Raw genomic sequence first — 24,508 nt, 5'->3', positions numbered from 1 at the left:
TATTGTCTAGATGTAGAACATAGGCTAAATATCGAAAATTACTCAAAAGTTTGTCATTGATATCATTTTTTTATTTTTATTTTGTTTCTCTGATAAATATATTGTTTTATTGCCCAGCTCTACAATATTGCATGACATAAGGTGATACATTTTAATGTTTGTGTTTCAATCAAAAAGTGCAGTAGTTTAACTGATAGTGTTGCACTTGCGATTCAAAAGGACAGGGTACGAGTCCTGAAGAGCATGCGAGCCAACATATGAGCCGAAAATGCATTGAAGCACCACAAAAAGATTGCATTTTTCATGTCACTCTTTGCTTTTTATTGCTCCATCATTTAGGTTTAAGGTTTAAAATTCAATATAGCACACCACATCTGTTTGAGAGCAAACTTAACCCGCTTTTTGCGCCACACAGTGACCATTTCTTTGAAATTGCCACTACATGTGTAAGGAACCACGTAATATAATTTGCACAAATGTCACCAGAGTCACATAATTTTCATGAGATCAGGCTGAATACGTGACAAAACTATTGATTAAGAAAAAACATTTTTTGCAGTGTTTTGAAAACCCCTGGATTAAGTTATAACTGTGTCCTTTACTGTTTGTCTCTGTAGGTCATATTCCAGATCAGGCCGTTATCTTGGCAACAGTGGGTGACCGTTTTGAAGATGTCCCTGCCTGTTATTCTGATGGATGAAGCCCTGAAGTTCTTGGCCAGAAACTACATTGAGCCTGGTAGCGATCTGTATCTGGAGGAAGAACATGGCCAAGGAAGTACAGCCGGGGGCCTGATTGGAAAGCTGCGTCGGGCCTTCAGAGGTGTGTCCTGGTCATTCGTGTTCATCTCTGCCCCATTGCTGGTCTGGATCTTCAGCCTGGACTCAGACATTACCAATATCTTCTGGGATTAGAAAGGAGTGTGTGTGTGTGAGTGTGAGTGTGTCTGAGTCAGAGTGAGTGAGTGAGAGAAAGACAGACAGAGTGAGAGAAAGACAGACAGAGTAAGAGAAAGACTGACAGAGCGAGAGCAAGCTGAGATTTACAAAGCTGCTTGGAGCTACTATCAGTGGCTGATAAATAGATGGCTGTAAAAGCAGTGTACGGATCTAATGTAGGAATGAATTTGGTGCACACAGTGGAATATAGAGAGGTACGGATGAAAGCTAGTGTAGAACCAGGACAATCACTGATAAAGAGATGCTGGGTAAAGGGATTGAATTGAGTCATGACCATCTACTTCTGCCTTCTCCATGTCTCACTGTGAGACATCCTGAAATTTTGCATTCTTCATTCAGTTTGTATTGTTTTTTTTTAAAGATGAAAATACATATACATCTCTTTATTCTAGCCTAAAAAAATCAAATTTGAGAATTAATTTTAGTGTAGAGAAATTTAGCTACTTCTTCAGCAATACATAACACCCAAAAATCACTGCAATTGTTCATCAAAGACAACGAACAACCCATTTTTCATTACAAATTATATTTTGACCACATTACCCTTATTCATAGACATTGTCACAATTTATCTTTCCTTCTACATATATTTCTTGTCTCTTATGAGGTGAAATAATGTTTTGTTAATCAGCATTTTTGTCTCATTTCCCCTTGGTTTGTTTTCCATTAAAATATCTAAACACTCTAAAAAGATACATTAAGACTTGTTTTCAGAGGTTGTCATGAATTAAGATGTTTTTCTTAACCCACTGGCAATTTTCTTTCTTCTTTTAAGCATACATCTTATACACTTTAGTGAGACTTATGCTTAAAACTATAATTTGCCAGTGGTTTAATAAACTTAATGTAGGATATTGTCTTATCATCATACAAAATTACTTTTCAAGTAAATTCAACTTGTTTTAAGGACATTTAAACAGAAAAAAAAACAAGATACTTTTTTTTTGCTGATGTTGGGCCCAGAAACATTTTCTTTAAATAAATGTTCAAGAGTAATGTTGTTAAAAAATTAAACGAAACCAAGTTAAACAAGAAAAAACATCAGGGAGGGAGGGATATATATATATATATAAGTCTTTATGGTTTCTTTTTTGGCCCCTACAGACAAAATACCTTCTTTAGGTATTATTCTCTAAGTTATAGGTTTGATTAATTTGAGCTTGGAATAAAATGCACACCTTTAGCAACATTCAATACTCCTATTTTTTAGGTGTTTTGTATTTATTGTGTTTTTTGCACCCAAACTATTGCTGCAGTGAGAAACAGCATCATTATTTGTTTTTCTAATGTCATTATTCGTTTTTTTTATATAATCTTTATTCAGTTTACTTTAACTGTATTTTGGCATCATACTGTATTCCCACAGTCCAAGTGATGTGATAGACCAAGACAACATTTTAACATGGTCTTGTGCTTAAAATTGACTCATCAGAGCAATACACTTTCGAGTCTGTAGAGTCAAAATTCCTATTTCCATAACCTATCACTCTTTAATATGACATATAAGTCACATGCACTTCCATGTGTGTCATTCCCCATCTTTTGTTACTGGTTCTCATTTGTTATGGATTTTGAAACATTACTATTACTTTTTTTAGGAATGTTCGAAAAACATTCCAGTGTTTTCAATGTGACCGCTTTAGTTTTATTTACATGCCTGTTTGGTAAAGAGATGTACTTTTTCCACCTTTCCTCCTTCAATGGGACTATTTTGTTCATTTGAGTTTGACTAGTTAGCGTCCTTTAGAGGCCTAAGCAACCTGTTTAAGACCGAATTCCAGTTCTACTACAACTGATTCAGCATGATTGTTTGGATCCTCAGTTGCCAATTACCTCAAAGGCCTAATTTTATGGGTGATAGAGAATCAATTGGTGATCCTTAAAAAGTTCCATTCCACAAAAATGGAAGAAAAGGAGGATTATAAAAGGGTTAAGATCCTGTTCTTTTCTATTTGTGACATTTTGGTTATATTTATTTACTATTTCTTGAGAAAGAAGAAGACCATGCATTTTGTTGTATTTTGTTATTTAATCGGTTGATACCATAATTGTCATTTAATGACTGTTTCATTACAGGGAAATGGAAATTGCTTCATGAAATGGAAAATAAACACTTGATTTAAAATTGTGAGTTTGTCCAAGTGAGTTTCTTGAATTCAAAACATTTTAAAATAATACATATTAATTAATATTAATAATAAAGTGATACTAATAATATAAGTACAATAAGATGTACAGTATATATTGTATTTATGATGAATATAAGTATAACAATATTAAGGTAAATATGAATGCCTTTCAATCAGATGTTCAAAATTGAAATTTGACTTTTTGAAAGAATACATATTAAAAAAAACTTTTTCGTGTCCAGTATTTGTTATGAATTAAATCAATTATTTTTATAAGCACTTAATAAACATTTTTACAAGAGAAAATATTATATATATATTAAAGGTAAAACATGAACTTTTTTCATCCAATATTTTTTTATTATTTCAATAAATTATCATTCATCATAAGCACAAAGCTTTTACAAGAAAATATAAATATAAAAGGTAAAACATGAACTTTTTTCATCCAATATTTTGAATTATTTCAATAAATAATTATTTATTAAAAGCACAAACATAGTGTAAAAAATAAACATCTCTAATTAAAAACAATTTATTATTTAAAAAAAAACATGTAGATGTAATAATAAATAAATAAAAATATAACATAAATAAATATTCAAATACGGCAAGATATCCAGTTCTTTTGCAGTTAAGGAGAACACACATCTTGCAGTGTCTGGTAGCACAAAGAAACGACCTGATTTGGAAGGTTATTTTCTTTATTCCACATAGAGTTCAGGGGGCACGAGGGAATTGGTAAATTGCACGTTTCTGCTTTTGAACATCTAAGCAGCTGCAAATACAGAAATATTTTAATTACTTGATCTTGTGTTACATTTACCAATTACTGTATTCATCTATAACACTTTTCAATACCTGTAAATTTTCAATTAGGCCTTTCATGTCCTTCTTGATATCATCTTCAAATTTAAACCCACAGCTATTGTAATCCACAAGTTTCTTTAAAATGGCACACTTTGACTGAAAAAGATAAATATTTTGTCAGATGCTGTGAACTTCCAATAAACTAAATTCTACCAGAAAACTAAAAGAAACTGTCAAAGCTACTCACCTCTTCGCAGCTATTTTTGACAGGGATGACATTGCCAATACTTGGCACAGTTGTGGGCTAAATATATAGAATCAATTCTGATTAGCTTGTTAAGTTTACAAAAAAATTAAATAAATACTTTTTAAGACTGATATTGCTCACACACTTACATGTGGCTTTCCGTTTTGCAGCTTTTCGATGATCTTGCCTGCCTGCATCCTTATATTGGTGCAGGATGATATGTTGTATGGGGCAGGGTTGCCTGACCTCACATACAGCATCAGTAACAAGGTGTAAATCCCAGCATGCACTGTAAAGCAAAACCCATCAATTGGATCAAATGTGTAGAAAGCAAAGTTGTATGTTCAATCCCTCAGGCTCCTTTATACTTACTTGTCTCTCCTTGGTGATGGTACTGAGACGTGTTCGTTTCCAAAGTCTTTGCCGGTAGTGTTTCAGAGTTTGGTGCCCTGTCAGAGATCTCTGTCTGTGCCACCACTTCTGCAACTGTGCTGAATGCTCCATCTAATATATACAAGACGTCTTGTGTAATTTCATCATAAACATCCAGCACTGGACACAAACTTTCACAGTTTTCAACATTCTGTCTGAAGCTGTCCTAACAGGTCAGCAAATGTATGGTATTTTTATGTGTGTGGGTGTGTAGAGTGTGTTGATTGGACATGCCTCAGCACTAATTTTGATTCATTAGAATTTATTTCACTATACAGTACCTGCTGTCACATCCTCCACATGGAAAGAATCAATGATGTCATCAGGAATAGTTTCCCATTTTTACCAGCAGCCAGGTGTTGCAATTCCCATCAATCCAATGACCAATCCCTATTGCTCTTCTTCATCTGAATTAATAAAAAAATCAGCTTGCTGGAAGAAGCATGTTTATTTTCTGTTAAATCAAGGCACACCAGCATGAGTGAAAGAAGAGTCACTTTCCAGCATTAGTAAATGTGTACAGATTTCCTATTTATCCGTAACCTTGTGCAATAAGCACATCCTATGTCAGGATACCTGCCCCAGCATGTATTTTGCGTGCCTTCAGTTTATGCCTATCAATCACTAGATGTAGAATACAAAATCGAAATTTGACACTGAGAATTCTAAGTCAAAGTTAAATAAAGCTAAGAAAAACAAGAACGAAGCAGCATCCTAGCAGACTCCCACAACCATAGTTTTCTTTTAAAAAGCAGACTCAGTGATCTGAACCTTTTTAGTGCATGTAATTATTCACTTCATTTGGCTCTTCAAAGTTTCCGACTTTGACCACCTCCGACCAGTAGGTGGCGATATGCACAAAGAATGAAAACTGCCAAAAAACAAAAGAAGAATGTGAAAGTAAAAGTGGATTTTTATAGTAAAATAATAATTAAGTATTGATCTGTTTCTCACCCACACTTATCATATTACTTCTGAAGACATTGATTAAACCACTGGAGTCTTATGGATTACTTTTATGCTGCCTTTTTTTTTTTTTTTTTGAGATTCAAAGTTCTGGTCACCATTCACTTGCATTGTATGGACCTACAGAGCTGAAATGTTCTTCTAAAAATCATAATTTGGGTTCTGCAGAAGAAAGAAAGGCAAACACATCTGGAATATAATTTTAATTCCTTTAAAAAATTATCCCTTCCCTTAAAGAAGCTATAATATAATAATCTTTACAACAACTATATTTATTTTTAAGAGCATACCATTCTTGAAACTTCTGGAATCCACACAATTAATTGTGTTAATTGTTTTGAACTATGACCATTCCTAAATTTGTTAATAAAATTAGAAAACAAGCAGCTTTGTCATCATTACAGCAGAAGCACTAGAGAAAATATCTTGGCCTAAATTGGGGGGCCTTTGAATTCTATCTAGGACAATGGGGGGATCACAACAGTTGTTATGCCAAGGACCCCCAAATATGATGATCTCCTTGTAAGAGGCCCCTTGTGTCAGAAAAATGGTAAGCATGATCAGGGACATGATTAGTAAGGTTCAAAGCGGGATGCCAAGAATTGTACCAAAATTACAATTATAGAAGATTTATGTTTTGTGTGTGTGTGTGTGTGTGTGTGTGTGTGTGTGTGTGTGTGTGTGTGTGTGTGTGTGTGTGTGTGTGTGTGTGTAGGGGAAAGAACGGTGATCCAATCTCCGACCCCCAGAAACAGGTTTACAGATTTGCTGAGCATTTCTGTGAGGTCCTGGGTGAGGGGAAGTCTCTGAGACTGGAAAACACCGTGGGACAAAGTGGAGATGACCCTGCTGGGGCTGCGGTGCCACAAATATTGAAGGAAGAAGTTGCTCCCTGTGGGTGGCTGGCTGAGGTGCCATCTTTGGAGGAAGTACTGAAGGCGATCCAGAGCCTGAGGCCAGGAAAGGCACCGGGCAGAGATGATCTCCCCAGTGAAATGCTGAAGGAGGGTGGTGTTTGTGCACAGACTGCCCTACATGACATCATAACAACAGTCTGGACCACTGGGTTGGTTCCGCAGGATTGGAAGGATGCCCTGGTGGTCCCTCTCTTTAAAAAGGGGGACCGCTCAGATTGCAATAACTATAGGGGCATATCACTCCTCAGTGTGCCAGGAAAGGTCCTGGCAAGGATTATTCAACATCGCCTTGCCAGACACGCTGAGGAGAGACTTGCGGAGCCCCAGTGTGGTTTCAGGAAGGGGCGGTCTTGCACAGATGCCATATTCTCTGTCCGTCTGCTACAGCAGAGGTGTAGGGAATTCCAGCAAGACCTACATCTCTGCTTTATTGACCTGGTCAAGGCATATGATGCCATCAGTAGGCCTGGGCTCTGGGTTGTTCTTCGTGCTTTCAGAGTCCCAGACCCACTGCTCGTGATCATTAAGGACCTTCATGATGGCGAGCGGGCCCGGGTAAAACTACGTGGTCGAGAGTCGGAGCCATTCCCTGTTCACCTTGGAGTGCGACAGGGATGTCCTCTGGCCCCCACATTATTTAATATCTATTTCCACCATGTGGTTCGTGAAGCCTTCGATGACTGTACTGGAGGAATTTCCATCTGGTACAGATATAATGGGAGGTTGATCGATGCCCGGGTGCAGTCAAGGGATGGCTCCCTATTGGTCAACCACATTATGTATGCTGATGATCTGGTGATTGCTGCTCACTCAGAGGAGGAGTTGGAGGCGCTGCTGATGAACCTGGAGCTTGCCACTAAGAGATGGGGCCTTACCACCAGCCCAACCAAAACCAAGCACCTTCCTGGGTATTATGTACCACCGGACACTACAACCCCACAGCTCCCAATTGGTGATGAGGCAGTTGTGGAGAGAGTGGAGTGTTTACCATACCTGGGAAGTGTGCTTATGACCAGCTCTGGTTTGACAGCAGAGGTCTCACTCCGAATCAGTCGAGCAGCATTATCTTTTCATCGGTTGCGAAACGCTGTATGGAAGCTACCCGGTTTGTCGCTCCGCACAAAGCTTCAAGTATTCTCGGCCACGGTCATTCCCTCCCTTCTCTATGCTTGCGAAACGTGGACCCCCCTAATGGAACTTCATCGCCGGCTCGAAACATTTAGGCTGGCCTGCCTAAGATCCATCCTGGGTTTATCCAGGCTGGATTGTGTGAGGAGCTCACAAGTCTTTGAAAGATGTGGACAAAGTCCCATCGGTGAGCTCCTCCGGCAGGCAAGGTTGCGTTGGCTGGGTCATGTAGCCCGCATGCCCGGCCACCGCATGCCTAAACAGTTTTTGTTCAGCCGGATAGAGGGGGCTAAGCGGGCGCAGCATGGGCTGGAGAAGAGATGGAGTGATGTGGTACAGGGGGATGTGGAGCTGAGTGGACTTGCCGATGACTGGTACCAGCAGTGTCAAGATCGGCCTCTTTGGAGGAGGCTTGTGAAGGATGCTGCTGGCCAGTTGGAGGCAGTCGCCCTCCAACAACAACGGAGGGCAGAGGAGCGACGCTCACAACAACGAGCAGAGCGCAGGGTGGCTAAAGCACTGCAAGTTGGCACAGTAGGGGGCACAGGTGGTGGTGCATCAGCCAGTCATCTCAGTCATTCGACCCGTGTCACCGGTTGGATCTGCCCCGTGACCTCCTGCCAGCGGGCATTCGACACTTCACATGGCCTAAACGTGCACATAGCCTGGCACAAGCGTCGTGGTGACGTCACCGCCACTTAGTGGCGAATGGCGGTTGTTTGTTTGTTTGTTGTGTGTGTGTTTGTGTTTTTTACGTTTTCTAATGTCATACACTGTGTGTGACGTGAGGAACGAACCGAAATTGTGAAACTGTTTCCTTTGAGACACAAAACTTTCTTCCTTCAGGGGGCGCTTGAGGGCTCAGAAAACCGAATCCCTAATTGATCTGCATTCAAATCTCGGGACCTTTTTATGCGTATCTAATGTGATAATTTTTTACACTGGATTATAATTTTAATTGTAATTTTTTTATTTAAAAAAACGATAATTGCACTTTATTCGTACCTGTGGATGGGAACCCGCAGCAGCATTTTCTGTACAATGATTTCTTAAATTCCTTATCCATCCAGTAATAATAAACAACGGTGATTGATCCATCCTGACCAGCGTTGAGAAAAGTAACAGGTGCCACGTGACACCTGCCATGTGCTATTCAAGCAGTTGTTTGAACCTCTGAACAGCAATTTACGGCATATTAATAATATAATAATTTTGAGTACATATAATACGCTGCACTATTGTGAACTTCTAAGGACCGAACTGGCCTAAGGCAATTAAAAAATTGCAATTGCGTGTGTTGTTCATTTGTAGGCTATATAGAACAGCATCATGAATGGATTTTGAATGTATCATAAAGGATAGTTCACCCAAAAAGGAAATTTCTCACATCATTTATTCACCTTCATGCCATCCAAAATGTGTGACTTTTATCTTCAGCAGCACCAAAAAAAAAAAAAAAAAAAAATTGTAGAAGAATATTTAAGCTCTGTAGGCCCATACAATGCAAGTGAATTGTGACCAGATCTTTAAAGCTCCAAAAATCATAAAAAGGCAGCATAAAAGTAATCCATACAACGGTTTAAGATATGTCTTCATAAGTGATATTATTGGTTTGGGTGAAAAACAGATAAATATTTAAATAATTTTTTTATAAATATCCACTTTCACATACTGAAAGTGAAAGTGGAGATTTACAGTATATTTAAAAAAGATTGAAATTTTGATTTGTTTCTCACTCAAGTGATTGCATTGCTTCAGAAGATATAAATTAAACCAATGATGTAAACCAGATGGATTACTTTTATTTTCATTTTTGGGCAAACAATCCTTTTAAATGCACTTGACTGTACACAATCATTCATTTCATATGATTTGTTAAACAAATATTATACATTTTTGAGTCAAAAATACATAGAAGTTTGCTAGGGTTAGTCCGTTTGACCTTTTCATGGATATTTCAAAATATCTTTTATATATACAGGGTTGGGAGGCTTACTTTTGAAATGTATTCCACAGATTACAGAATACATGCTGTAAAATGTAATTTATAATTTATTCCGATCGATTACTCAAGGTCAGTAATGTATTTTAAATACTCTGGATTACTTCTTCAGCACTGGTACATTTTTTTCAACTGTTTTGACTATAAAAACTCTGCCATACAGTAAGACAAAATACACATGTTAAAATACATTCTCTGAAAAACCTAAATATCTTATGCAGTGTTGTTTCTAAAACAAGAAACATCAAATGTATATATATTTTTAAGGATTTTTAGATATTATTGCAGGAAATTAATGAAAAAAAATATTATTAAGAATATGTTTTTTACCCTAATATCAAAGGTTTTACTAGATTTTTTTCATTAAGATCAATATTCTTGATAAAAATATGATCGTGTCTGGTAACACGTGCATGTAAAATGGCTAGAAATAGCATTTTAGCTTAGTATAAAGCTGACAATTTACATAAGGTTTATTTCTATTTCTTTTGCTCCAAACTTACTTCAAACGTACTTCTCTGTCTGCTCATATATGAACACATCATAAGAAAGTGTTTCATCGCTGATCAAATGCACTTTGGATCACATAATTTATATGTATACATTTTTCCATCTGAAAGGACAAAATATTAAATGAAACAAATGACAATACAATGCAAAGTAATCTCTTCAGTAATCAAAATAATTTTTGAATGTATCTGTATTCTAAATACCAATTATTTAAATTGTAAATGTAGTGGAATACAGTTACTTACAGTATATTTTGTATTTTAAATACGTAATCCCATTACATGTATTCCGTTACTCCCCAACCCTGTACAGACACATATGTGTATATGTATATAAACTTCACACACAATCTTGAGCCCATAAAAGGGTCCTCTGTTTTTTTGTTTTTGTTTGTTTTATTGGTCACATGACAATAGTGGCTCCCTGCATATTGGTTCTGCAACCTGACTTTCATTTGGTGGACAAAAGTTTTTCAAATATGAATAATATTTGAAAAAATATATATATTTTTAATAATAAAATATTTGTCCAAACTTTGTATGACAAAATATATTTATTTTTTCAAGAATTTCTGCTTATAAAGAGACTTTTATTTGTGTATTTACTGTTTTTGTCTACATCACGAAATGTCTCCAAAAAAATAAATAAAAAAAGAATTCAAAACTATAAAATAAATAAAAAGAAAGAAAAGAAGAAAAGAAAAGTAATGGCAAACATGTTAGTCATAGTAGAGCTGTTTTCAAATAATTGTTTGGTATGAATTGTATTTTAGTGTATGTTTGAATAACTAAATTAATAGATCCGGACCAAAAAAAAAAGGGATTCACGTCTTTGACCCATCTATGTTTCCTGTATATGATATCAGTACATTAAGTCATCATGCGGATACCAATGGGACTCAAATCGCCCCGTTCGAGTCAATAATGTCATAGCCACACGAGGGCGCTAGAAGAACTGTTACCATCTGACAGGCTTTTGGCTGTTTTACATTGACAGTCTCGTGTGTGAAATAATCATAAATAGCGTTCAGTTTGGAAAGGTGGGGAGGTATAGAGGGTCAATGCCTGGAGCCATTTATAGACAAAAAGACCAGCGAGGGGGAGGGAGGCAGTGTGTGTGTGAGTGTGTGTGTGTGAGAGAGAGAGAGAGCGAGCGCTGACAATATTTGTCATATCCTCTCTCCTCTGTAGTTTGTACACAAGTGTTGGCATAACGTGGAGTGCACGAACAGAAAACGCTAAATTATAGCACTGCAAAGAAGTCTTACAGGGGAAAACCAGATTCACCCGAAAGATATAAATATCAGTGTATGAGAAACTGGTAAGTTTGCCCTCTCTCTATGCGCTTGGGCGTGTTTCAGCGCTCTTGGCAACTTTATAAAAGAGCTGAAAAATATTTGATAAATTATTTTCGCATGCCATTGATTCATATTTGTAAATATAGGACTTTACCAGTTAATTTCGTAGGGCGAGTGTATACCAGTTGGATGATGAAATGCCTTATTTTGCATTGGAGACGATGTCCTTAAATCGAAATATGTCAGTAATTATATGTTTACGATTAGGAACGTTCTTGTTGAGAGTTCGCTCTTTTTTGTGCCTGCAATAATGAACCTTGGTTTCATACACTATATTGTACAGCTTGATATAGGCAATTAAATGGGCGCGAGTTTTCCTTTAGTGAACGCGGCACTTCCAGTGAGTTGCAGAGCACGAGGTAGCAGCTGCAGTCAGTGTGAAGGAAACAGCTGTTTAGCGGTGTGTGTTTGTGTGTTACTTAGGAAAGTGGTCTTTGACCTTTGGAAAACCAGTTCATTCAATCTTGTCATGAGTGGAAGGCATTATTTTCTACCAGGGATTAAAAACAAAATGTTTTTAATTTCGTTTCGTTCTGACCAGAAACTGTATTTCCCCATTCCGGTTCCAGCGTTCCGCTGCCTCATTTCCAAATGTTAACTGGTCTGAACATTCAGACACAATCCACTACGCTGTGGGAGACGTTAAGTACAATTAAATATGTGACATTAAAATGTGTTATCAATGACTTTGTCTCATTCAGAATCAGAGTCAGCTTTATTGCCTAGTATGCTTACACATACAAGGAATTTGTCTCGGTGACTGGAACTTCCATTGCACAACAATACAAAAACAGCAGCTAGACATAGATAATATAAAAAGAATTATACAAAATAATAATTATACATATACGTACATACACACACACATACATAAATACACGCATACACAGTGCAATTCTAATACAAATCTGTTATCTGTTATGTACAGTGCAAAATACAAATCTGTTCTGTACAGTGCAATTTTGTTTTTCAGAGGAATGAAATGGCAGAACAGAAGAGTTGGATGTGTTGGATAAATATAAAAAAGACTAAACTGTGTATTGCACATAATTATTCTCAATGGGGCAATTTTAACTGTTCATGAGGTGGATAGTCTGAGGGAAAAAAACTGTTCTTGTGTCTGACGGTTCTGGTGCTCAGTTATCTGTAGCGCCTGCCAGAAGGCAAAAGTTTAAATGGTAATGGCTGGATGACTGGGGTCCAAAGTGTTTTTACCAGCCTCCCCATATCCGCACACTACTCCAGAAATGATGGTGCTCCATCTGACTTCCAACCTCTTAAAATAATTTGTGTTACTCAAAGTAAAATTTGAGTCCCCAAAAAGTCACGCAAATAACTCTAAACTGTCAACCAAAAATCTTGGATATTAACACACCTCCAAAAAACATGGGTTGTGTCTACAACTTCTGATTGGAATTGCCACCAGGTGGGTGTGTCTTTAAGACCAAGCCTATACAATCTAGAGGGTGTCCAATAAAATCTATGTAAAATCTTAAACTGCATAAGGCGAACCCTTGAATCTCTGCAGACTTCATATTTTTTAGAAACCTAGTCCACACTCCTTCCTCCAATACCAAGTTTAAATCTTTCTCCCATAATCTCTTGAGAGAAGTTGAAGCTCCATCCCCCAAACTCTGAATTAGCAGAGAGTAACACACTAATGCCTCATGACCTTTTCAAAAAGCAGTAATCACCTCTCTCAAAGGATCTGCCATTTTAGGGTGTATGTGCTACTCCCAAAAACAATACAGAGCAGGTGGTGCAGCTGTAAATACCTATAAAACTGCGATCTGGGAATCCCAATATGATTAACAAAATTCTCAAAAGATCTCAACACTCCACTCTCATACAGGTCACCGAGTGTAGTAACCCCCCACACAATCCACTCTGACCAACAGAAAGGGGACTTATTAATACATAATTTAAGGTTCAGCCATATGCTCGAAGCAACTTTTAAAGATTAAACACTTTGGACACTTTTGTCCAAACCACGTGCAAGTGTGAGATAAAGGGATGTGACTTAACTTCTCCGGTTAGTTTGACAGAAAGGCTTTGCAATGGCAAAATAGTGGCAAGGACTTCTTGTTCAATATGAAACCAGGGAGGGGCTCTCTCAGGTGGAAGTGACCAATGAGCCAAATGTTTGAGACTGAATGCATAATAATAAAACAAAAACTTGGGTAGGCCTAGCCCACCTTTGTCAATCGGCCTATGTAACTTGTTGAAAGGTAATCTGGGATGTTTATCATTCAAATAAAGGACTTCACTATGCTATCAAATTGCTTGAAATAAGAGAGAGGGATATCTACAGGGAGAGATTGTAGCAGGTAGTTGAATTTTGTAATACAATTCATTTTAATAACATTAGCCTTCCCAATCATAGATACATGTAATGACGCCCACCTGCTCACGTCACTGGAAAACCTTTTTGATAAATGGTCGAAATGAACTCTAACTAAATCATACAAATTAGCTGGATATAAAATGCCCAAATACTTAATGCCCTCTTTGGGCCACTGGAAGGTGCCCGGCTGAAAATCTGTTACTGGGCAGTACGCTGTCAGAGGCAAATCTTTGGATTTTGGCCAATTGACTCTGTAACCTGAGCATTTAGAGAAGGAGCTAATAATCCTGTTGGGGTCAGAGATGAAGAATAAATATCATCTGTGTAAGCAAATGCTTATGCTCCACACCTCCTGCCTTCACCCCTGAAAAATCATCCTCCTTTGTTATCGTGGTTGCTAATCGTTCCAGGGTGAGGCAAAACAAGGGCAATCCTACCAGGTGCCCCTATCCAGAGTAAAATAATCTGAAATTAATACATTTGTTTGTACCGTCACTACCGGGTGTCTATAAAGTAACTTAATCCATTCAATAAAAGTACTCCTGAATGCGTACATTTCAAAAATCTTAAAAAGATAATCCCATTCTAACATATCAAATGCCGTTTTGGCATCAAATGAGATGGCAGCGACTGGAGTCTGATCATTTGCCACTGACCACATGATATTGATGAAATGTCTAATGTTATCAGAAGAACTACGGCCCTGAATAAACTCCACCTGATCTATATGTATAAGAGATGACATAACTTTACTTAACCAGTTAGCCAAAACTGTTGACAAATCTAGCTGGATCAGGGAAATTTGATGGTAACACTTACACTCACTTGGATCTTTGTCATTTTTAAGGTTCAGAATGATCCGGGCTTGTGTCATAGTTGGTGGAAGATTTCCATTCTTTAATGATTCTGTATAAACTTCTAGCAAAAGTGGAGCCAGTCCTGTAGCATACAATCTAAAACATTTAGCTGCAATGCATCTGGCCCCGGAGTCTTGACTGTAGGTAGGGACTTAATTAACTTGTCAAACTTCTCCAAGGTTATCTCAGAATCAAGAATCTTATTTTGCTCAGTCGTCAGTTTAGGGAGATCTAATGGTTCCACAAAGTTTCTAATATCTTCATCAGTAGATGAAGATGTGGAACTATAAATATCAAGATAGAATTATTTAAAAGCATTATTATTATCAATGGCTGAGTTAAAAATTTCACCACCATCAGATTTCACTGAGGGAATGGTAGAAAAAGACTCTCTCTGCTTTATATATCTAGCCAAAAGCTTCCCTGCATTGTCCCCTGACTCGAAATACTCAAAATCTTGCCCTAAATAACCAAAACTCCACCTTCCACAACAAAATAGTATTATTAAATAGTATATCTGTATTTTAATCGGGTCAATTCTCTGAGGCCATCAGAAGACATTCAGCACTTCAGTACTATCTCAAAAGGGATACATTAAAGCGCCAACTACATGATTTCTTTTTCTGCATATGTGGCAACACCTCTAAACTCACCAGGGCGTGATCTGAGACTAATATGTTTCCAATTGAGTAGTCAACAACAGATGAAATGAGAGACTTGCTTGATTTCCAGCTTGTGGCCTGTTATGTTGAGCAGACTTGGAAAGAGCTCTTCTAGGAATTTCACCATATCTCTGCATTCTTCATGCTCAGGAATTCCAACAATTTGGATGTTGTTTCACCGATTACTATTACTTAATCCTCCAGTTTTTCCCAAACACGTTCCAAATCTACTTCGCTAGTGGATTAGCAACTAATTCCCTCTCCGATGACTCCAGATAATTGATCCATCTCTCAACGTCCCTGATTCTTGTAACCAGCTCAGAGAATTTTGTTTCCATCGCAGTAATCAATCAACATATCGTTTCGCAAGATCGCAAGATCCTCTAAGTCAGCAACAACTTTCGTCAACATCACAGACATGTTGGACTGTTAGATGAATACTGTTGAATTTCTCCCGCCGCACTGTCCAAACCGAGTCCCTGGTCTGCCGGCCTATCTTGAGGTATCAACTTGCGTGTCATTTAATATCTCCATAGCCCAATTATTTTTAATTCTTTGCCATGTTGACTTCAAAGAACAGATATGTACTCAGCTGGGTGTATCATCTCACTAGGTTATGACATAAAAATATTTAAAAACTTGTAAAATGCACAGAGATTGCCATTTACACGTCTGCTCCTTGCATGGCGTCACATGACCTCCTCTAGCTTCTCATTTCTTAAACAACCATGTCGGAAGACATATCCCATGGACGTGGAAAAGATGTTACTGTATTTCAGAACTGTTCCACATGCACAATGTGATGAGAACTTACGGGATTGGGACTAAACAGCTGTGTGGCCACAAGAAAGCCACTTGTTAGTCAGACTAATCGGCAAAAAACGACTTTAATTTGCTAGGGAGCATAAAGATTGGATTGTGGAACAATGGAAAAAAGTAATGTGGTCTGATAAGTCCAGATTTACGCTATTCTAAAGCGATGGGTGCATCAGGGTAAGAAAGGAAGCGCATGAAGTGATGCACCTGTCATGCATAGTGCCCACTGTACAAGCCTCTGGAGGCAGTGTTATGATCTGGGGTTGCTTCAATTGGTCAGGTCTAGGCTCAGCAACGATATGTGGCAATAAAATGAAGTAAGCTGATTTTCTGAATGTACTGAAAGATCAAGTAATCAATGGAGTTTTTTCTTCCCTGATGGCTCGGGCATATTCCAGGATGACAATGCCAAGATTCATGGGGCTCAAATTCTGAAAGAGTGGTTCAGGGAGTGTGAGGAATCATTTTCACACATTAATTGGTCACCACAGAGTCCTGACCTTAACCCCATTGAAAGTCTTTGGGATGTGCAGAGCTCCAGACTGCAACTTAAATGGTCGCAAATGCAACCAAAAATAATCGATTGCAATAATAATTTAAAATCTAGTCACCATTGGCAACAGTCGGGCTGTGCGTTCAAATGCAGTTTTGTCAGATGTTATCTTGTGAGTTATTGAATACATCTTTAGAGCGTGCACCAGTGTGTCTCATGCCGCTTTTCATACGTTCTGTTGTGATGAACTCACTGCACGCAACAACAAACCAAGCACGAGAGAGTCGTGAACAAATTACTCTTTTGAATCGGATCTTTTACATGAATCACCCGAAAAGAACAGGGTTTGAACTCAGGAGCTCAGGTTAACAGTTTGAATCAGATTCACTTTCTCAGCGAATCAGCCGTCAGTGAGCTCTCAACTGGGAACGCAGACATTTCAAAACAAGAGTCCCATGTGTATTTCAGTGTATTTTATAATTAAAAGTCCCGTATATTTTGTAGCTTTTTTTCTTCTTCTGGTAATCATTGATTGGGATTTAAGTAGCACAATAAACTGCATCTGGGATTTCACTCAATTTGCACTCTTGTGGTGCAAACATTAATTGATGCTCAAGAAGGCAACACACTAATAGATGCATACTGTATGTAATTATCTGTAATGTATATTGTGAAGAACAGTGCTAAATAATAATTATTTTTTTATCTCTTATATTTTTATAAATTGTGAAAGGGGGTGTGAACATTTATGAGACAAAAGGGAATGCAAACTTATCTTCTCTACTATAAATAACCTCTGATTAATGGGTTATCAGCTGTCATCTTTTTCTTCGGCATTCTATCTTGTTTCTGAACAGCAGTCTAAATCGAGCAATTCTATGATTTGGTGAATAAAAACAGCCATTTGGCTCTTTAATGTTTCAGTTTAGGATCCAATGGCTCCTAAGTAATTTTTTTAGTCTTTTAGCCCTGATGTGCTGGAGAAGACTTAACGGAGTGTTTCGACTCTCCCGTCAAAAAATTGCTAAAATTATTGCAACTCTGGATGGAAATAAATGTTGTGACGTTGCATAAGGTTGTCGAAACAATGCCACGACAAATGCACATCATAATCATAATCAAAGCTAAAGGTGGTTCAACTAAATATTAGAGTATGCCACTTTTATTGGCCAGGCAGTGTAATAAATATGCAGTACAAAATGTTTAATTTGTCTTGTAAATGGCTCTCTTGAGGTCATTCCACAGCATAACTATTGGGTTAAAGTCTGGGCTCTGACTGGTCCACTCCAAAAGGTGGATTTTTTTTAAGTAATTTTGTAGAGGATTTACTTCAGTGTTTAGGGTCATTGTCCTGCTGCATCACCCAACTTCTACTGAGCTTCAGCTGGTGCACAGATACCCTGACATTATCTTGTAGGATATCTTGATAAACTTGGGAATTAATCTTTTCCTTGATGATGGCAAGTGGTCCAGGCCCCGAAGCAGCAAATCAGCCTCAAATCACGATGCTCCCTCTACCTCTATGCAGTGCCCTTTTTATGCCATTCGTATAGCTGCAGGTTCTTCCCAAACAATTCAGCATTAGTTTTATCAGTCCACAAAACATTTACCATTGTTTAATGTCAAGGTGGTCTTTTGGCAAATTTAGGGACACAGCAATATTTTTGTTGGAAAGCAGTAGCTTTCTTCATGGTGTCCTGCCATGGACACCATGCTTTTTCATTTTTTCCTTATAGTAGACTCATTATTAATGGGTTGGGTATCCAGAACCGGTTCCATTTTAGAACCGGTTTCGCATTTCCAAGAAGCATTTTTCAGTTGTATTGATCTGCCAGGACCTGCTACAAGGACCTAATTTCATTAAGCACAAGCACAGTTTATTACATTCGGCACCATGGCTGAGTTTGACCGCTGCAAATGCTCCAAGGTTTGGTTAAGCTATGCTAAAATTGATAACAACACCACAAAATGCAACACCTGCAGTAAAAGGATTTCGTGCAAGGGAAGAAGCACCTCCAATAGGATGAAGCATTTACTTCAACACAACGTGAATCTAAAGGAATGTACCGTGTTTGCCGCACTAGATACAGCTAATATTAGCAGTAGCATCTCACCCTAAGGTACAAAACACAGATAAGCAGACATTCACTTTAGAATCATTGTTTAAAATTTTGTTTTTGTTGAGATTGGTTTTTGGGTTTAATAGAGATCAATAGAGTAATGACGTAACTGATACAGTCTTTATTTGAAGAGCCAGAAACTCCATTCACTTTAGCCATGAAGGGGAAAATGAGCAAGGAGAAAGTGGATGAATGTCACCGGGTGGTGACAAGATTTGTGGTGAAGTGGTTACATCCTTTTGCTACGGTTGAGCCTTCGTTTAGGTATGCAATTCTTTATTAGGTTCTCAGTTTTTCACCACAATATCAATGGACTTTAGCCTTGTTTGATATTCTCCTGTGTCTCATAGCACATCAGAATCAGAGCTAGCTAACAGAACATTATATTCCATGTAACTGTCCGTTAAATATTTTGTTACATTCTATTTTTTGTGTTATATTTACTTAAAAATGTTTGGTTTGTAATTGTTTTTGTTGATCATTCCTTATAAAAAAGTGAAATATTTATTTTTATAAATGAAGGGGAACTGTCACAATTTACAATTTACTGGTTATAGCCTAAATGTGGCAAGAATAAATGGTAGGCACATTTTTGTTCTTGAAGTATTTGCTCTTTTTTTTCTCTCCAAATAATTATTGGAATCGGAACCAAGATTCGATAAGAACCGGATTCGATAACCAGAATCGGAATCAGAATAGATAAAATTGAAACAATACCCAACCCTACTCAACCCTAATGAGTCATTAACACAGATGTTAACCATTTCCAATGATTCCTTCAAGTCTTTGGACTGATGAATATCTAAACCCTTCAAAATAACTTTGTAACCCTTTTCCAGCTATATGCAAAGCAACGATTCTTTGATCGTAGATCTTCTTCTTCCTGTTATTATTATTATAACCTTTATTTTACCAGAATAACCTTTCTGAGATTAAAAATCTCTTTGACAGGAGTGTCCTGGCCAAGATGGACAGCAAATAAGTCAAAAAAGAAATATACAGCCTAATTTATATACATTTAAACAGACATTTACAATACTAAAAACACTTACAAGTCATTGATTCATCTTCAAGCTGACGAATGATACATTTAAAATGTTCCATAGACACCATGTTTTGTAACCAGTTTCACTTGAAGAGAATTCCAGTCAAAGTATCTGCATACCTAAAAGCCTTTTTACCTAATTCAGTTGAAACATGAGGAACAGCAAGAATGTAACAATTCTGAGAACGAAGGGAACATTTCCCAACGGTGTTACGTTGGATAAAGCAACAATGCTATGAAGGCAAGAACCCCAAGATAGCCTTGTAAATAGTTGTATACCAATGCATTTCTCTTCTAATAGACAAAGAAGGCCAAGCTTCTCTATTATACAATGTACAATGATGTGTTGAGGGTTTACAATTCAAAATTAATCTTAAAGCACTATGATACACAGCATCCAAAGAAGAAAGAAGATAAGATGGAGCAAATTGATACACAACATCCCCATAATGAAGTACTGGTAAGAATGTAGTTTACATTATATTCATGATGTTAGCCAGAGGGAACTGGCCCCCACAGTGACTCTGGTTTCTCCCAAGGTTATTTTTCTCCATTAATCAACATCTTATGGAGTTTTTGTGTGACAAGTTTCTTTCATACATTAAATGAAAAACAGAGCTTATTTCTGAAATAAAACCCTAGCTTTGTTTTAAATTTTTTCTTTAGCTGAGTAATGTGAGAACTAATGTATCATCGATAATAATACCAAGGTATTTAAACTCTTTCACTAACTCAATCACATTTCTTTTCAAAGACTGAAGAGAAGTAAGATTATTTACAATTTTCTTTGTACTTTGTTTCTTTTGTACACTTTCTTTGTAAACATATGTTTAGTTTTATCAGCTTTCAAAACGAGTTTTAAATTGTAAATCCATAACTGTATAACATCAAAAGCTTATTGTGGATTATGCAAGGCTTGCAGCTTAGAGGGTACAATGCTTGCTGCTACAATACATAACAGTATCATCAGCATAAAAATGAAATAGCACATTTTGAATGTCATGATCAAGTCTATTTATATAAATAGTAAATGAGAGGGGCCCCAACACAGATCCTTGGGTGTGTTCAATAAAGACATAAAAGATTGTTTGTGTGTCGTTAGCTTAAGCACATTGTTGTTTGTCTATACTTGTGACTTTGATTAAGATGAGATCACATTTTATGACCAATTAATGCAGAAAACCTTCCAAAGGGTACACATACTTTTTATTTGCACTTTATATATAGTTGCCTAAAAGGTCTTCATTATGTCACAGAAGGCTACATCTACAACATGCATTAAGGCAATGAAATGTGTGATGCAGTGAAATTTAGTTTTGATGAGGAGTGTGTGGCCGGCGCTTGGGGTTCCCTCCTCCTCCTTGAACTGTTACATGCAGTTTCCTTCAGAATCAGAGCACATGCTTATCATGTTCTACTAAAAAGAGTGAAGCCTAATTTTGTGGGCAACAGGAAGTGGTGTAATTCCGTAAATGTACAGTAATAACCATTTAGACTTTGGTTTCACGGAAAAAAAAATATTGCAACAAAATTAACTGGCTTCCAACATTTTAAAATAACGTTTTCACTCTGGAACAATTTCGATTTGGTTTTGTAAAAGTCATTTAAAATTTTAATTTTTTTCATTTCCTGGAACATTTTCAGTCTCTGTTTACAGCAATAACTGTTACATAATTAATTATGACAAAGTGCAAATGTTTCACATTAGTTAATTAATAAGGAAACTGATTGTTGGGTTATGTTTTGATTAAAAAATAAAGTAAAATAAATATTTTAATTGTTGTAATACTGGATTTAGTGATTCACTGTTGGAGCGCAGGCTGCGGATGAATGATGAGAAGTGGGCATCTGAGAGCTATGTATGGGGTGATGCGCCATGGTACTCTAGAGAAACGTATTACAGGGCCATAACCACAATAGACAGTGAGGAGGAAACGAGCACTAAAATATTCATATTAGTGGTCTATAAATATTATGATTTATGAGTTTTTCAATTACAGATGTTTTAACTTTTACTTTTAGTCCCCAAGTCATGAATACTGTTAATGATCTAGGTTAGATATACTAAAAATAGTGATTTGTATATGGGTGTTAAAGCATTGTTTATTGTACAGAATGTGTTTGCGCCAGTGCAATCAGTCACACTGCTTGTGTGATGCTTATGGTGTGCCATGAGCGTCTGTGACTATTTCTGGTGCCAGAAGGTCAGGGAGTCTGTGAACATGTGCCCAATGGATAATAAAAATACATCAGCCTGTCTTAACCAGTCCTAAACCAACTCATGTTAGACACATGGTTATTTCAAACTGCATTCAAAACATACACAGAGAAACACTACCAGACAAAAGTGTGGACACACTTGACTGAATTTATATTTATGTTATGACCTTATGGTTAAATGCCTGAAGACAAGTATACATTTGTTCTTTACAAAACGTTTTTTAAATGGATGAGTTGGACTGGATTGTGAAGTAAAGGAAAGGCAGCCAATAAGCATCCAGCATATATGACAACGCCTTCAAAACTGTTTAAAAACTTCCCAGGTGGATACGTCATGAAGCTGGTTGAGAGAATGCCCAGTATGTGCAGAGCTGTAATCTTGGCAAAGGCTGGCTGTTTTTAAGAAGCTGTTAAAATAGATTTTAATATGTTTAATATTTTTGGCCAGTACATATACATATATTCATTCGTTTTACAGTACGTCATACATTTGATGAATTTACTAAGCAGCACTCAGGATCAAATTGTTTTATGTATAGTACAGCTGGCAACATATTGTCACTTATACATTATTGAAGAAGATTGAACTTGAGTCATTATTTGGGTGAGAGAGGTTTACAATCCATCCTAAATGTCCACAGTTTTATGTCTCTTTAGTTTTGTTACATAAACATTTCTTTGACAAGAATGTGCTAATCTAAGTGAACATGGTCTGACATAAATTTGTAAAAATCCTGTTTCTTATGTATACGGTATTCTTGAATTCTTGAAATCTGATCACAAACAAGCAAGCGTAGAGAATGTGCCTTGGTGTTTTCCTGAATGAGTGCACCAGTTCATGGTGAAAAAAGAAGGTGTCCATTCATAACTGACTGCCTATGCAAACAGGATTGTATTTACATTTGTGGTCCTTGGTATACATTTAGGAAGAAATTAGACTTTGTAGCTTTAAACTTCAAAATTAAATGGACAAAATGCATAACATTTTGGTAATAGGGTTGCAAGTAACAGTGATGCAAATGTATCCTAAATGAAGATGTTGAGCTTTTGTAATTGTCTTGCAACAACTTAAGCAAGAGGGTTGAAAGGTTTAGCATGACGAATAAAATCAAAACAACAGTTTGTGCAACAATTATGAAAATGTAGTGGAGATTATTTACTTGTTTTCCCACCGAAGGGTCCAAATAATTTTTAAGCTTGGGTATCACAATTTTAAAAAACATTACATTTTTGGGCAATATAGTTGTGAAATGTTTTAACTTTTCTACTTAAATACATTTCATATCAATTCAACATATTATAATAAAATTATGACATGGTTGTGTCATTTTTAAAGGGATTGTTCACCCAAAAATGACACAACAAAAATGATCTCATCTTTACTCACCCTCATGCCATCCCAGATGTGTATGACTTCCGTTCTTCTGTAGAACAAAAACACATTTTTTTAGAAGAATATCTCAGCTCTGTAGGTCCATATAATGCAAGTATATGGTGACAAGACCTTTTAAGCTCCAAAAATCATATAAAGGCAGCATAAAAGTAATCCATAATACTCCAATGGTTCAATTAATATCTTCAGAAGTGATGTATGTATGGGTGAGAAACAGATCAATATTTAAGTCTTTTTTTACTATTAATTTCCACATTCACATTATTTCCACATTGTGAAAGTGAAAGTGGAGATTTATAAAAAAAAAAAAAAGGACTTAAATATTGATCTGTTTCTCACCCAAAGTGACTGCATCACTTCAGAAGACCACTGATGTTGAATAGATTACTTTTATGTTGCCTTTAATGTGATGTTTGGAGCTTCAATTGCATTGAAAGAAACAACAGAGCTGAGATATTCTTCTAAAAATCTTTTTAGGTTTGTGTAGAGCAGAAGAAAGTCGTACACATCTGGGATGGCATGAAAGAGAGTAAATGATGAAAGAATTATCATCCCTTTAATTGTTGGAGACAGTCGAGAATGATGTGGGACAGGCCAAAATCACAATTTTAAGGAGAGGATATAGACATTTCATATGTTTAAAGCAAGCTTCATGCTATGCAGAATTTATAATAGATAATAATTTGCATAATAAACATATCTAAAAGTTCTCACCAAAAAAGATGGGATTTGTGTCTGTAAAGCTTTAAAAAACACACACAATGTGACACTAGAGTATGCCTTATTTGTTTAAAGTGTCAATACAAAATAGTCTAATTCAAAATATTAAACTGTGACTATGTTGCTTTAAGATCATGTTGCATACATGGCTATAATCCCAATTTTTTCTTTTTCCTTCTCTAGTGCAATGGCTCCATCACTCTCTCAGGCCTATAGGAGGCGCTGGTGGATGGCAGTCACAGCAATCATTGAAAACCTGCTCTTCTCTGCTGTGTTGCTTGGTTGGGGCTCCCTCCTCATCATGCTGAAGAACGAGGGCTTCTACTCACACCTGTGCACAGGTACATGGCTGCAACATTATGGCAAAGTATTATTTAAATT

General features: G+C 36.9%; 2 protein-coding genes across 2 annotated transcripts in view; both read left to right on the top strand.

The window, feature by feature from the left end:
- Nucleotides 1-3,070, top strand: part of si:dkey-28b4.8 (sarcoplasmic/endoplasmic reticulum calcium ATPase 2) — a 34,871-nt gene extending 31,801 nt beyond the window's left edge. Inside the window, exon 23 of the mRNA XM_052126968.1 lies at nt 618-3,070. Within this exon, the coding sequence (XP_051982928.1) occupies nt 618-914 (297 nt within the window). The 3' untranslated portion in view covers nt 915-3,070. The remainder of the gene's footprint in view (nt 1-617) is intronic.
- Nucleotides 3,071-11,269: 8,199 nt separating this feature from the next.
- slc43a1b (solute carrier family 43 member 1b) overlaps nt 11,270-24,508 on the top strand; it is a 35,397-nt gene continuing 22,158 nt past the window's right edge. Inside the window, exons 1-2 of the mRNA XM_052126976.1 lie at nt 11,270-11,420; nt 24,311-24,468. Of these exons, the coding sequence (XP_051982936.1) occupies nt 11,410-11,420; nt 24,311-24,468 (169 nt within the window). The 5' untranslated portion in view covers nt 11,270-11,409. The remainder of the gene's footprint in view (nt 11,421-24,310; nt 24,469-24,508) is intronic.

Source organism: Xyrauchen texanus, chromosome 5 (genome assembly GCF_025860055.1).
Source record: "Xyrauchen texanus isolate HMW12.3.18 chromosome 5, RBS_HiC_50CHRs, whole genome shotgun sequence".
Lineage (NCBI taxonomy): Eukaryota > Metazoa > Chordata > Actinopteri > Cypriniformes > Catostomidae > Xyrauchen > Xyrauchen texanus.
Note: the sequence above shows the minus strand (reverse complement) of the source record. Positions and strands in the feature narration are given on the sequence as shown.